Consider the following 15,633-nt stretch of genomic DNA (forward strand, 5'->3'; position numbering starts at 1 on the left):
ATACAAGAAGACAAGGGCACATTGGTTTAAGATGGACCTCTTGTCCACCCATTATATCCTGTGAGCTTGGTTTGGTCTACCAACTTTGAATAAATCTAATGTTCTGAAAACACAGCCATGTACATGCTTTTTATCTCTTCCTTTGTGATAAAATTTATCAAGAATTGCTTGAATAAACAAAATATTTGAGGGTGAAGACAGACAGGACGTTTACATTCCTCCCTGCAGCTCAACCTTATAGTCAAAACATTGTGTGAATGTATCAGTTAATTTCCCACCGTAGGTGATTCATCAACAGCTTGATAGTTTATTTGAGTTATTCTGACTCCTATCTGTGAGGCTTTACACCGACTAGCGTGACCAAAAACAGAAAACACTGTGTCAGTTGATTAGAGATCTGCACAATACAGGTTTTCTAATTATAGTTTGACCTTTTTCTTACTTTGACACAGTTTTCTTTAATTTCAGTACTTTTTAAATTCAAATCCCCTCCAGCGTTTCTGGGTTCCACTGAAGGTGACCCACATTTACTAGTCAAGCAAATAAATAGACCAGTGTCGCCATTTTCCTACTTTTTCTAAGCCATGGGTTACAGCAATATCCATCCTCATATAAAGCTGTCTGTTTACACAAACATAAACTGTTTGGAACGATTGCTGGCCTTTGCTCAGGCACTGCAATGTGAGGCGGAAAATATATTTTAATAAAGTCCTACGTTTATTGTTGTAATATATTGGAAACAAACTCCATCTGAATTGCAAGTCCTTGGCACTGCTCATGGCTGTGACAACAATGAAATTCAGGCTTTCCAAATATTTGAAAGTAAATCCAATAAAAGCATTCATGCTTGATATTAGACAGTCACATTATGAAAGATCTGGCTGGACTGAACCCCGATTGCGACACAACAACTCTCACACTGTTCTCAACTCTTAAATCTACATCAACCTGGTTCCAGGGGTAATCATGCAAACCATAACACGTTACAATGTGGTCCACGTTAACATTTTCATTGGATCCACTAAAAACAGGTGGTTTCGTGGCGCCATCTACTGGCACTGGCAGCGGCAATGCATCCGGGTCCTCTAGAATCTAGAGGACCCGGATGCATTGTCGCTGCGCACCAGCAGGTGTCACTGTCCAGCGAGGCGGCCATTGAACACACAGCCACCGGAAACGAACATCCTGGGCTACATAACACAATACATCACCAAAGCGGTGATGTTGTGTAACAGCGGGTTTGGTAAGTAGTTTCAGTTTAAATGTGTCAAATTAGAACCAAACCGATAACGCGGTGACGCTAATCGTCTACCGTGTGCATCTGCCGGTGGTTTCATTCAAACGGGCCGGTCGGCCGGTCGCTCACGTTGCAGATGATGACAGTCGGCTCGTTGTTAGCCGAGCATGCTAACGTTAGCGCAGCCACGTAAACAATGGGCAGTTGTGGGAGGCTGGTTTCTGACTGTGTGTGTCAGTTACAAAGATGTAAGCTACCTTACTTTTTACTATTGTTTGGCTAAAGCCGGTAACTGTTTCAGTAAATGTAACGTTATTAGTTTGCCTCCTTTCTACGCTTAACGCGACCTCTGAATAAGTAACGTTAAGTTATCTTAGAGTCACTTAACGTCAACCAATAGCCGAGCTGTCCGGAGTCCCTCGGTAGGCAACATTGCTTTATCTGCAACAGTATGTGTTGCATAGAAGTAAAGGCGTGCTTTAAAAGAGGTGTAACGCTACAGTGTGACATCCGAATGACACATCTGGCTGAATGACACATCTGGCTGACTCTGTCCGCAGCTGCATCAGCATGCCTGTAGACGGTTCAGAGGACCGGGTGCCCTCCTCGCTCTCCAGCAGCAGTGCTGCTCTTACCCCGGGGGGGACGGACGAGGATGGGTCGACAAGGGGGTCGGCAATCTGCTCTTTTCCTGAAAACAGTCAGGGGTCGGAGGCCGCCGCTGCTTATCCGGCCAACACTGGACCCGGGGAGGGCAACAACGGTGGGATATACGCCACTCTCCCACCATAACATTACAGCGGAGAAGAATATTACCGTGTGCATCATCCGTCAAACCGATTCAGGATCAACTCGACGGAGTCGCCTCGGGTTCTCTCTTGATTCCAATGTTTTTGTCATCTGCGGTTTATTCCAGGTGGCAAGAGGTCCGGAGCCTTGCTGCAGATCGATCGACAGCGTATTCAAGCAGCGTCTGCCAGTTCTGGAGCCAATGAACTCCAGGGTCTTGGTGTGGCCGTCTATGACCATGACGTCCTTGAGCAAGGTGTCCTTCAGCAAGTGGACGAGGCAATTCAGGAGGCCAATCAGGCTGCTGCTAAAGCTGAGGCCGAAAAGGAATACCACTCCGTTCTAGATGATGTCAGGTAAAGGAAAACCACTCCACTAATGTAGAGGCTTTTTCTAGTGTTATTAGTTTTTTTTATGTTTGATGAAATATAGAGTAATACATGTTTTCTCTCAGACATATTCGGAGAATATATTCTTGATCTCTGAGTAAACTCAGATAAAGACGATTAAAGACAAAAAATTATTTTGTAGAGCAGTCAATTTTACACATTTCAGTCAAACTACCTTTTTTAACGACTGATATATCTTGCTTTTTTTGATGGTGCGTTTCAGGTCCGTCACTGTGTCTCTTAAACAAATCAACAAGATTATTGAACAGCTGTCTCCGTATGCTGCCTCCAGTAAAGATATCAGTAGGAAGATCGAATCTGTCAAACGACAGAAAGAAAATAAGGTAAAATATTAAATATGACACACTGAAAATTAATAATTTTAATAATTATAATTAACGATAATATTTCAGGAGAAACAGCTTAAGAAAGTCAAAGCCAAACAAAAGCGACTTCAGGCCATTCTGGGAGGAGAGGATACCGAAAGGGTAGAATTAGAGCTTCTGGCAGAGGATGAGGATGAAGAGGAAGGTGAGGTTTTTTTCTGTGATTTTTTTTTCACCATTTTCACTCAACTAAAAGCATCATCAATTAGGGAAACACGATGATGTCTAAAACATAACCCATTCTGTTTAACATGAACCTTATACTTTGATGTGATAGAGCTGAACATGAACCGTATAGAAATCCCAGAGGTTATAGTTAATATTCAGCATTTCTCACCAAATGTGTTCAGTGCATTTGCTTTCTCAAACACAAACCATTAGAAAAACTCAGATTTAAACCTGAAGCGTGTGCACGAGAGGCAAGAAAATGGGCTCCTGATAATCAAAACATGAATTCATAATGCTATTAGTGACTAAAAAGAACAGTCATCTTGACTGATACTTTACAACACTGCTTAATGTGTGTGTTGTACAGAGGCCGGTCCCTCCACACTGGGCAGCATGCTCATGCCTGCTCAGGAGACCGAATGGGAGGAGCTTATCCGGATGGGACACATGACTCCTTTTGGAACCCGAATTCCACAGAAAGAGGAAAAAAAGAAGCCTCGAAAAGTGATGCTTGCTGAAAACTCAGCCTTTGACCTCTACCTGGCTGACCAGGCCAAGATGGCTACCGAGAGGAAGAGAGCCCCTCCTCTCAAGAAGAAAAAAAACTCAGGACTCAGTCCCAATAAAGCCAAGGGAAAGGCTGGAAATGGAATTGTTTCCTCTTCCAAGGACAAAAAAATTAAGAAGCGCATACGGAAGCTGCAGATAACGGCTCTCAAGGCCCATCCTAAGGCGCGGCCTAAGGCCGAGCCAGGGCTGCCGAAACCAAAAGGCAAGCATCACACTGAGGGCGAGGAGACCGACAGCGAGGGTTCAGAGTACCTGCCCAGTGATGAAGGCATTGATCCCGACCAAGAAGAAAGAGAAGCCATGGAAGAGGGCTTTGGGGAGGATGACGAGGAAGAGTACGAGTTGAAAGCGCACAAGAAGAAAAGCGTAGGGAAAGGGAGGAAGAACAAAGAGGACAGTGAAGATGAATATTACCCCGAGAGTTCAGATGAGAAAGAGGACAAAAAAAACAAAGATGATGGAGATATAGAGTACTACAGACAGCGAATACGGTAGGATTCTGCAAAATCCTTGTTATTAACTTTTATACACGATTGATTGTGTTGACTCACAGTTTTATCATTTGTGAACAATAGATTTCTTTTGGGATTTATAGTTGGATGCAAACGTGCAAGAAGTTTTTCATCAGCAGTCCTACTCAAAAGAGAAAGCATTAAATCACAGGCTCAATGAACACCAGATTCAGCCTTTAACCTTGCTTCACATTTGCGATGGCGCTGGTGCAAATGTGCTATTGTTATTCCCTTTCGTTAAGGCGAACAGCAGTCGCTCTCCGCTGGCTCCATAGTGCAGAAGGAGAGTTAATCCCAGATGAGATTGGCAGCTGTTTCTTGACTAAGCAAATTCTCCCCCTGCTCTTCTTCTCTCTCTGCTCTCACACTGGCCTAATTATCCTCCTGCACATGGTTTTATACGCTCACTCTCTCTAATGCTCAAATTAATGGAAGAGCAGCCCTAATGAGATTTCATATTTATAGCTGCCAAATAAATTGTGTTGGCATGTGTCCTTTTTCGACACCGCAGTGATTGAATGTCAATTCACGGCACAGACGAGGCACGGATGGTGAGGCTAGCTTATGCGAGGAATGATATTATTAGAGTGGGCGGTATTTGTAGTTAGGTGGGAGGTGGAGGGGGGAGGGATGGGGATGCAGAAAAGTGTAATTAACTGAACCAATGCTTAGTCTTGACTTAATTAGAGAGTGTGGTCTCCCAGGCCCGGTGAAAGGACCAGTTTTGAGGCAGGGTGACAGGACCGGGCCCAAATGAAGATAGATTCTTATCCCCTCCACCTCACACCTTTCTGGGGAACTCACACTACTAATTGTCTGTATCAATCTTCATTTGCTGCGTGACGATTGTGCCTCTAACTGCCCTCTCTACTGCACCATTAAAACTGTTCCCCTTTACTTTTCCCTTTTTTTGCTGGAGATGTTCCACCCCCTCAAGGGAAAGAGCAACAACTTGAAACATTTGCTATCCATGTAGACTAAGAAGACTTAAAATAAATCCGTTAGTGTATCCATCCATTCTCTACACCTTCTTTGAACTGCACCACATTTCTAGAATTGTGGACTTACAATACACCATGGATTGCTCAATTTCACTAAAATATTGTCAAGCACCACTTGATAATTGACAGCTAACAAAGTGTTTAAAGAAGAAACCGTCATTTTTTTTCACTTCAAACTCAGCAAGTTTCCAGTGTTCGCTAATATTGACTGAAGCTCTTCCAAATAAAATAAGGAAAGACATTTTACCACCTCATGTACCTCATTATAATGTGCTCGTTCTCTTACCAGGAGATGGAAGCGACAACGTCTTCGAGAAAGGGAGGAAAAGAGGGAAAGAGGGGAGGAGCTTTCTGATGACAGCGATGAAGAATTCGACGAAGGCTTCAAAGTGCCGGGCTTCCTCTGGAAAAAACTTTACAAGTAAGTTCAGCTTGAAACATTCTTATCTCCAATACTTAGACATTTTTTGAGGAAGTGATAGTGTTTATAACTCATAGCAATAAAATAATAAGTGTATGATAAATAACTGGGGTTTTTATTATCATACGTATCAGTTCAAAACTTTTCTCGTGGTACTTTGCTGACCATGTCTTTCTTCCACAACGACGTTTTTCCCAATTTACTACAAGTTGTGTGTTTCTTTGTTTGGTTTTGGTAATCACATCATACTTAGTTCATCACTTTAAGCAAAGTGACATATGGCTTGCAAGCTCACATCATTCTCCCAGTTAGTATGGATCGGGCAATTTACCGCCAAGAGTAATTGAGCCAGATCTCTGTTGAAATAAATTATTCTGCCAACCTGTCGTTTGTGCCCTCCATAGATGCTTCCGTGCATAGGTATGATTAGTCATTTGTTCATGTGTTTATCACATTGTCAGGTACCAGCAGACAGGTGTGCGCTGGATGTGGGAGCTCCACTGTCAGCAGTCAGGCGGCATCCTGGGAGACGAGATGGGATTGGGTAAAACCATCCAGGTCATCTGCTTTCTGGCTGGACTAAGCTACAGCAAACTGAGGACCAGAGGTTGCAACTACAGGTACACACACACACACACACACACACACACACACACACAAAATTGTGGCCAGAGACTGTGTGTCTGTGCAGTATGAATATTTGATTAGGGGGATTTCTGCTTGAGAGTGTTCATCTGAATTATTAAACATGTTTCAATTATCAGACTCTTCACTTTCTTACTGCAGACGTCAGAGGAAACACTGACACTGTGTGTGTGGGTGTGTGTGTGGGTGTGTTTGTGTGTTTTTGTTTATGTTGGAGGGGAGTAGGGCGTAATACGAGAAGAGTTGGTGTCTTCATGAACACATAAAATGAATTTTGGAGACATGAACTAGTACAGCTGTGTCACAACAAATTCACCATGGATAAAACGGCGCAGTTGTGTTGATAATCTGGTTTTAGTGCACAACAACATTTGTGCATTGGGGGGGTGGAGCTTCCCTGATGGTCAATACTCTGTCTACTATAGACGCCCACAAATTGATTGCTCGCAAACTCAATTATGGCCAAGTATCAATAGCTTCCACCAGGCGGAGGTTCATACCAGCCCATTAGTGTGTCTCTATGCGCGTCTGTGTGTTTGACACAGCTCTTGTAGATCTTCACAGAGGAGCTCAGGGTGCGACCATCCACCTTCTTGCATGAATTCAGAGCATGTGTGGAGCGGTGGAGGTTGACTTTGTAGTAGGATGATTCTGCTGCATTATTGTACCTGACCGCTCAGCTTTCTATAATTCCCAGATGCCTGAATGCATTACATGTTTTTCATGCAAGCAAAGCTCTTTTCTAGCCTCCCTTTTCTATAACCGAGTATACAAACGATGAGTCTAATTTGCTAATGAAATTCGCTGAGGTTATCCAGAGTTAAATGGACCCTGAGTTCCCTTGTTACACATCATCTTTGCTTGTCTGCAAGTAAACGTCTGCTGGCTGTGTGTTTGGTTGCAGGTACGTCGGTCTGGGTCCGACCGTCATCGTGTGCCCGGCTACGGTGATGCACCAGTGGGTAAAGGAATTTCACACCTGGTGGCCCGCTTTCAGAGTGGCTGTGCTACACGAAACTGGCTCGTTCACCAGCAACAAGGTAATTGTGTGTTTGCGTGAGTTCGATTTTCAGATTCATATGCAAGTTTTCCACCGAGTCTTTTTTTCCTCTAGGGGGCACTAGTGGTCTGTTTTGTAGCATGATCTCTTCATCATCTCCCCTTCTTTCTCCTCAAGCCACATCGAAGGAGATGCTCAAGCTGCCACAGACGATTGCAAATTGTACTGACAAAAAACCTGTAATTATCCTGTTTTTTTTGTTGTTTTTTTGTAGGAAAAGCTTATTCCAGAAATAGCAGAATGTCATGGCATCCTGATTACGTCTTACTCAGCTGTGAGGAATATGCAAGACACTTTGCAGCGTTTCGATTGGCACTACGTTATACTGGACGAAGGCCATAAGATCCGGAATCCAAATGCTGGAGTTACCACTGCCTGCAAACAGGTATGGTCTCACAACACTCACACACCAATGGACACATACAAAATAACCAGAACATTAGAAGCACACGCAGTTTTTCTTCGTGTGAATACTTTTAAACTTTGCTGAGTTGAAACAGTAATATTTGCATTTGTGTTAGTCTACTATTTCTCACTCTACTTTACTTCCATTCCTTTTTGTGCATCAACATCCAACCTGCTGACATAACTTTGACCTTTTTAAAGACACATAATATTCTTTCTTCCCTCTCTCCAGTTTCGCACTCCCCACAGGTTCATTCTGTCAGGCTCTCCCATGCAGAACAATTTGAAGGAACTGTGGTCTCTGTTTGACTTTGTCTTCCCCGGCAAACTGGGGACATTGCCTGTCTTCATGGAGCAGTTCTCTGTGCCAATCACCATGGGAGGATACAGCAACGCCTCAGCGGTGCAGGTACTGGAACAAACAAATGCAAACTGAGGTTTTCATTCAATTTGGCGCCTTAAGCATTCTTTTAAGGCAAGTAAATCCATCAAGGATTGTCGCTTCATCTGGAACATGGTTCACATTTTTAGAAAATAACAACAAAGAAGCAGTTACTGAGCATATGGAGGTTGTTATGCTTTGTCTTGTATTTTGAATTGTGTGATTTGATTTAGGCTATTTTAATTTACAATGAGGATTAAAAAAGTTACTTTAAAAAGCAAAAATCAGGATAAAAAGAATGTCATGCAATGTACAAGGAAAACACTGATTGGTGTTGCTTTACCTAAAAAAAAAGGCTGCACATTGTTGATTTAAAATTGAAATGTAAAAGCCATGAATGAAACCTTGAATTACTCAACACAGCTTTACATAAAAGTAAATCTTTAGCATAAGGAGGAGGGAGCAATTAAGGGCAAAAGAGTCGCTTGCAAACGCGAGTCACATGTCGGCACAAATTTGGGGAGCTCGATGTTGGCGAGTCAGAAGGAGAGATGGCGGATCAACTGAGCCGTTAAGTGCAATGAAGAATTATGTAGGTCCATGCAAAGGAACTTCAGTACATCCCCAGTGTCTGCGTGAGAGAGGGATGGAGGGAGAGGCTAAAGTGGAGAGTCAGTGAGCTAAATTGTAGGCCTTTGTCATTAGTGCTCAATCGTTAATAACCCACTGACTGTATGGATTTAATTATTTAAGCTGGCTATTGATGCTTCTTCCGCTGTCGATAATAAAAACCTTTACTAATTATTAATGTTATTAAATGGTCAGAGGGCTAAGCTCTGCTGCCTATTCTCTTTCTCGAAATTCTCTGAATGGCAAAGCCGGCCGTTGGCCGACGTTCCCGTGTGTGTGCAACTAGATGTATGTGAAAAGGCATGTGGACGTTGGATCCATTACTGAAGCACACATCTGCATCCCCATGTGGATCCATTTGGCAGCTTGTGTAGAGATCACTGGATCTTCTTCCTTTCCCCTCTGACCTCCACTGAGCCCAAAATCCCACCATGTTTATCGTCCCCTCCAGCTTGGCAGAGGGCGTCTTTGATTCCTCTCTGGACCCCCAGTGAGTTCATGTTTAAAAGGCTAACTGGCCCTAAGTACTGACTCTGGATGAGGTGCAGCAGGACATTTGCATTGGGTCTCCGGATGGTGGGGGTGGGACTAAAGCCCCCCCCTCCCCCCCCCCCCGCCCTCCGTCTACAATGGGGCTGGCCAGTTGTGGCGATGAAAGACGAGGGCTTGGTCCCTCGAGACCAACAGCACTCTGATCAATATTTAATGGCTTGTGCTGCTGAGAGGGACAGCAACATGCGGGGGGTGATGAGAGAGGGCAGAGGAGGGACTAAACGACAACCGTGCCCCAAGAAACATCCACGCTGGCAGGTGTGGAGGTGGTTGTTTGTCACCCTGAACTGAATCTGGCTTTCGTCTTAAAGCAGTTTTTATTTGTGCTGTTTCTTCTCAGGTCCAAACTGCGTTTAAGTGTGCGTGCGTGCTGAGGGACACCATCAATCCTTACTTGCTCAGACGAATGAAGGCAGACGTCAAGGCCAACCTCTCCTTGCCTGACAAAAATGAACAGGTACTCGTCATGCTCCAAGGACATTTGACCCCGTTCTGCCTAAGTATCAAACAGCTTCTCACGCCTGGTTCTTTTAACTGGGGAAGTGTTTATCTGATCGGATGTGACTGCATGTGCCACGTCTAAAGAGTATTTGATGAAGGCGCCACGCTCTTGTCAGGTGAAACCAGCTAATAAAGTCCTAGTAAAGTAAAAGGAGCAGGTATTCATTAAGGTGGCTGGTCCCTGGTCGCTCCACGGGGAAGACGCTGGTTGGCGGCTCTGTCCACTTCAGCTCATTAAGTCGGCCCCGTGAGACGGTAGTGGCTCCAAAAACCCCTTGCTTACATCTAATTTCTCTCCTCTCACCCTTCACTTTATCAAAGGGCTTTAAAGTTGATGTTCACTGCTTATTACACTGTTTTACTCTGCCGTGTGTGTGTAGGTTCTGTTTTGCAGGCTAACAGAGGACCAGCGGCAGGTGTATCAGAGCTTCTTAGATTCCAAAGAGGTCTACAACATGCTCAACGGGGACATGAAGGTAAGCGTCGCTTTCATAGTTATCTTTTTGCGTGTTTGCGTCTTTACTTCGGACCCTTCGTGTTGACACACTGTTATGAAGACGAGAAGAGACAAAACCAAGTAGAAGACTTCCTGGACCCTCACATGCCGTATTGATTATTTAACGTCCTAACTGATGAATATCAGTTCACCTTTCTTCCTCAAAGGCACCTGTGTGTATTTCTATTCACTCCTGTACACTTAAATAAAATACATTGAAGAGGCATAAGTGCAATACATTTATTGTGACATGTACATTTTGTTAAATCCTTAATAGCTTGACTTTGGTATTTTTAAGATGTTCTCCTTTAGGAAACTCTGTTGTTGTTCTTCTCACATTAGCCAGACTCTGGAGAGAGCGACCATTTATCACCATTGACCAAATGGACGTGGTCGGAGAGTCGTGTTGACCACAGCGGATTCTACACACACACACACACAAAAAACACACTCATATGCTCTTACAGACATATTCAGTGGTCACTCTCAGTCCATTAACCACCATTACTAATGCAGTGGCCGTTGGACCTTTGTCAAAAAACACACCCTTTATTGTTGGTAAATAAATAATGTGACTAATTCCTGTAGACTAAGTAAATGTGTTTATTTGTTTAAAGGTGCAACACTGTAGAGAGGCCAGGTGTGTCGCCTGCCACCCGTTCTGTCTAATTGAAGGAAGCGGTCCTATTGTGTGTGTGTGCGTGTGTGCTTTTCAGATATTCTCAGGTTTGATAGCACTGCGTAAGATCTGTAACCACCCAGACCTTCTCTCCGGCGGTCCCCGTATTTTGAGGGGGATCCCAGAAGACCAGCTAACCAAAGAGGAACACTTTGGCTTTTGGAAGCGCTCAGGCAAGCTGATTGTCGTGGAGTCTTTGCTGCGACTCTGGTTCAAACAGGGCCACCGAGTCCTGCTCTTCTCTCAGTCTAGACAGGTTAGGAACACACTGCCCAGTCTTTCTGATCGACCAACCAATCACTCGGCTATCAAATTGTTTTATATCATTGGACTTTCTGCACACATCTTTGCATAGGCCTTCAATTATTTACATCCTAAATTGTCATGTCACTTGAATCTGTTGCTCTGTATTTGCTGCTGGCTACCTACAACATATGTACCTCTGTAAAACTGTGCATGTGGGACCGCGAGAGAGTGTATGTCAGCGAGGCCCCAGCTGTTGCAGTCAATACCAATGAGATTATACCTCAGAGGGAACCTGAGACCCTCCCTGTCGGTATCTCTGTCCATGTAATATTAATCTGCTCTAATCCTTTTAGAGATAATCCAAACCTCAGCCCCTCTTTCCCCCCCATGTTTCTCTCGCTGTATTTCTTTTCTCACTGTCTTTATCTCCTTTCCAGATGTTGGACATCTTGGAGGTATTTGTTACGGAGAATGAGTACTCGTACGTGAAAATGGACGGCACTACCACAATAGCTTCCCGACAGCCTCTCATAGCTCGGTACAACGAGGTAAGGATTATTCACCCCTAATGGGGTTTAAGTGTTTCCCATGAAAATCCTGTCCTGAGGGACAAAATGCATCAGTGGAACCCTGCACACCCTGAGGTGGAAACCCTACTTGATGGCATCTGTTGTTCAAACTGTGCACCTTGTTGTCTCTGTCGTCAAAAGAAAGGTTTCAGAAATGAATAACAGAGAATGAATAGACCCTCTGATTTTAAGAATTAACTAACATATTTCTTCATACAATGATAGAAATCAGCATAAAACTGTTGAAATGATGTTTAACCTCTGCCGTTTTGGCTTACAGGACAAATCCATCTTTATCTTCTTGTTGACCACTAAAGTCGGAGGTCTGGGAGTCAATCTGACTGGAGCCAATAGAGTCATAATTTACGACCCGGACTGGAACCCGAGTACCGACACACAGGTAAGACGGATATGTCCGCACACTAATACCTACACAAAGAGTTCTAAAAAAAAACATTTTATTAGGTTAGTTATTTCTTAAAATGACCTACAGTAGTATCTTTTGGATTTTCTCACTTTTTCCTTATTCAGTTTAAGCCTCAGTAACCTTGACGCTTGTGTTTCAGTCAATGTAACCTCGTCATTTTTTGCATTCATCGCGCTCACAGGCAAGAGAGCGAGCATGGAGGATCGGCCAGAAGCAGCAAGTGACGGTCTACAGATTGCTGACTGCAGGGACCATTGAGGAGAAGATTTACCACAGGTCAGAGTGCTGTCTTCTTTCTTATGTTGATTTTGAAAGAAATCGGTAGTTGTTTGTTTTATCAATCCTGATCCGCCTTTGATGCTTTTACGCTTGACTCATGCAGTCTCGTATTTTAGTTTTCTTTTCATTGACTTCACGCATTCGTGAATATTGGTAATGACAAACATAATTGCTCACATCACTGCTGTATTATGACTTGCACTATCCCGGGTCTCAGTAATTGAAAAGCTTTCCTGCATTATTAAACGGCCAATCTAGGACTTCTAAACTACTGCTCTGTTTGGTTAGGCTCTGTGAAGTGCCTTCAAAAAGCAAGTTAAAAGACCTGCAGGGATTCTATTTTGAAATCTACAGTATTACAGTTAACTAATTTTCTCATCCGTCAGCCCAACTACTCTATGGTGACAGATGATTAGGGCTTCCTGCTGAGGTAAAATAACTAATTACATAGAAGTGTCTAATTCAATGTTTTATCTGTTCTGATTCAGGCAAATCTTCAAACAGTTTCTGACCAACCGTGTCCTGAAGGACCCCAAACAAAGAAGGTTCTTTAAGTCTAATGACATCTACGAGCTCTTCACACTGTCTGACCCTGATGGAGCTCAGGGAACCGAGACCAGTGCCCTATTTGCAGGTTTTACTCGTTTTGTTAATTTTTTTTCTTACCAGAGAGACATTTTATTATCCAATTAAGTTATCTGAAGCCCCTTCAGATAACTTAATTGGATAATAAAATGAGTGAAAATTCTCTAAGAAGGATTCACCAAGCAAGTTGTGTTTTTATGTCATCCAGGTACAGGTTCTGATGTCAAGGCACCCAAGAAACCTCAGAGGCCAATTCCATCACACGCTGTAAACCCTGGCAGTCCCCTACATAAACACTCCCTAGCAGACCACCACAAAACACACCGCCAAAGCACCAACCAAAATACACCGTGCACAAGACAAAATAACAGAGACTGGGACGGAGTTAAGCCGGCGGTGAAAAACTCCTCCAGCTCTCAACAAGTCCGAGACAAAGAGGCGTCGCTGATCAGCCCACAGAAACACCGGGAAAAGAGGAAGCACTGCGACTCCGTTGACTCGGACAAGCTCAAACATAAGAAGCGTAAGCACTCCAAGGACTCTCGGTGTGAAGGCCACCGCATCTCCCACTTGGTGAAGAGAAGAACCTTTCGGAAAGGGGAAGACAGCGAGACGGAGAAGAAATCGGATGATTACGTCTTGGCAAAGCTCTTCAAGAAATCCGGTAGGCCTTTTGGGAACAAACCCCATCGGCCATGTCAGACGGGGTTCATTGAGTAATTCTTTGTTGACTCGTATCCTCAGGTATCCACAGTGTCATGCAGCATGATACCATAATGGAGTCCTCCAACCCTGACTACGTTCTTGTGGAAGCGGAAGCCAACCGGGTGGCCAAAGATGCACTGAAAGCGCTCAAAGTGTCCCGCCAGCAGTGCAGGCTGTCCTTCAGTAGACCCCCTCCTCCGCCCGCAAGGTACAACGTCTCACACGGAGACACTTTGGTTGTTCGGAGCTCTGTTAATCGATTGTAACTCACGCGTTTTCATTTTTCCCCTTGTTTGATTTCTCTCTCAGGAAAAGATTTGGGCAAAAGAATAATTCTCTGCTGGTGGCACCGTTGTCTCAGTCCGTCCCGAATCTAAGCAAATGCAAGGTAACGGCAGTGTTATTTCAAAAAGATACTCTGCGTTTTTTTTAAATTCCATTTTGTGTGAATTCACCCGTTTTTCACTCTTTTTAGGATGCCGCTATCGTAAAGAAGTCCGTGTCAAAGAAGCCTGGCTCGGGGGCTCACTTCAGCGGGGAGGGCGCGGACAGTGACTCAAACTCCGCCCCGCTCTCGTCCTCCTCCCTGCTGGCCAAGATTAAAGCCCGTAATCACCTCAGCGTGCCCTCCGGTCAAAGAGAAGAAGCAGAAGAAGAGCAGGAGGACTCTGCAGCTCCTGGGACGAGCTCCGCCCCAGCTCCACCCACCGAGCATGACGAGCTGTTGGTGGACGTACGCAACTTCGTGGCCTTCCAGGCCAATGTGGACGGACAGGCCAGCACCCAGGAAGTGCTGGAGTATTTCAAACCGAGGCTGACGGAGAAACAGGCGCCCGTCTTCAGAGAGCTGCTCAGGAGCATCTGTGACTTCCAGAGGACTTCTGGTCAGGAAGGCATCTGGAGACTGAAAGAGCACTTCCGCTGAAAGGGGAAGCCTGAAATGTGATGGATGTTGTTTGAGTGTGTAGAGTTCAAGCCTAAAACATCTTTCTTTTTGTTATTATTTAATAAGATTTTTGTATATGTTGTCCAATTGAAACATCTACACTGATCAAACTTGAGAGAAATTGGTTTGTTAAGGTTGCACCATATTAAGACGTTTTACAGTGTAACAAACTGTGGGCTTAGCTGATAAACTCGGGTTATTATCATATATTTATCTATATCTTGGTGGAAAAGAGTGTTGCAATGTGAGTTGGTTTAAGATGTGTGTTGATTCAGAAATTGAAATTGCTTCCGTTAGTGTTGTTCCTGGTTATACTTGAATTCAGTTAATACTGTGTAACCGTGTTATTGAGCCGTTCAGGGGAATATGTTGTGGTGTTTGCTCTCAAACGCTTGTCAGATTGTGTAATATGCTTCTATAGGATGTAATAGGTGAGGTCACTATGCATAAATTCTCCCCCGACAATAGGGAGCGCTTCACTTTTGTAAATATGACTACACAGATCTTAGTATAGCTTTTGTAACGACCAATGGTTCTTTCTGACTTCAAATGAGCTACCTCACATTATTTGTGGAAATTGTCAAAAAACAACAATTTTTCTGCCATCTTATAAATTGTTGTATTTTTATTATAAATACTACACCTTTAACTGCTTGCGTGTTTGTTTGTTTGAACAGGATTACAATAAAAGAAGACTTCAAGTTAAACAATGAAACAAATCTTCAAAGAATATAATCAGCCGTTGACTGCAGGTCACCAAGCAACAAACGAGATTTCTGTGGTTAATTCACAACCAACACAACAAATGTGGCAGCTATGGATTCATTTTAGTTTTCTTAGGAAGAAGGATTGTGCGGAGCTGACCGGGGTCCTGAAATAAAACACAACCCCGCTGCTGTATAATGAAAGTTAACTTAGTTAACATCACTGCTGACCAGCGAGTGTTATTTCCTCAGGACACTTGAGCACCTTTGGACGAGGAGCAAAGCCGCTGACAGGAAGCGCGCACACCGACACTCTTGTCGGAGTTGGCTAGACCAAATATTGGGATAA

General features: G+C 43.8%; 1 protein-coding gene across 1 annotated transcript; it reads left to right on the forward strand.

Moving 5' to 3' along the window:
- Window positions 1–1,103: 1,103 nt before the first annotated feature.
- Window positions 1,104–15,229, forward strand: ercc6 (excision repair cross-complementation group 6). Its single transcript, XM_040178845.2, has 22 exons — window positions 1,104–1,243; window positions 1,798–2,000; window positions 2,154–2,382; window positions 2,639–2,759; window positions 2,829–2,946; window positions 3,337–4,030; window positions 5,342–5,473; window positions 5,935–6,093; window positions 7,023–7,158; window positions 7,393–7,563; window positions 7,816–7,992; window positions 9,488–9,604; window positions 10,029–10,124; window positions 10,861–11,079; window positions 11,507–11,617; window positions 11,919–12,038; window positions 12,247–12,341; window positions 12,833–12,978; window positions 13,138–13,593; window positions 13,674–13,842; window positions 13,944–14,022; window positions 14,110–15,229. The coding sequence occupies exons 2-22, from the start codon at window positions 1,808–1,810 to the stop codon at window positions 14,557–14,559; spliced, it is 4,188 nt and encodes a 1,395-aa protein (XP_040034779.2). The 5' UTR covers window positions 1,104–1,243; window positions 1,798–1,807; the 3' UTR covers window positions 14,560–15,229.
- The last annotated feature ends 404 nt before the right edge of the window (window positions 15,230–15,633 follow it).

The sequence above is a fragment of the Gasterosteus aculeatus genome, chromosome 6 (genome assembly GCF_964276395.1).
Source record: "Gasterosteus aculeatus chromosome 6, fGasAcu3.hap1.1, whole genome shotgun sequence".
NCBI lineage: Eukaryota > Metazoa > Chordata > Actinopteri > Perciformes > Gasterosteidae > Gasterosteus > Gasterosteus aculeatus.

Excerpts from the sequence above, each read along its gene's own strand:
- ercc6 (XM_040178845.2), top strand. The coding sequence starts at position 1,808 with ATGCCTGTAGACGGTTCAGAGGACCGGGTGCCCTCCTCGCTCTCCAGC. Across the intron at positions 6,094-7,022 it reads ACCAGAGGTTGCAACTACAG|GTACGTCGGTCTGGGTCCGA; the intron begins GTACACACACAC and ends GTTTGGTTGCAG. Across the intron at positions 7,159-7,392 it reads GCTCGTTCACCAGCAACAAG|GAAAAGCTTATTCCAGAAAT; the intron begins GTAATTGTGTGT and ends GTTTTTTTGTAG.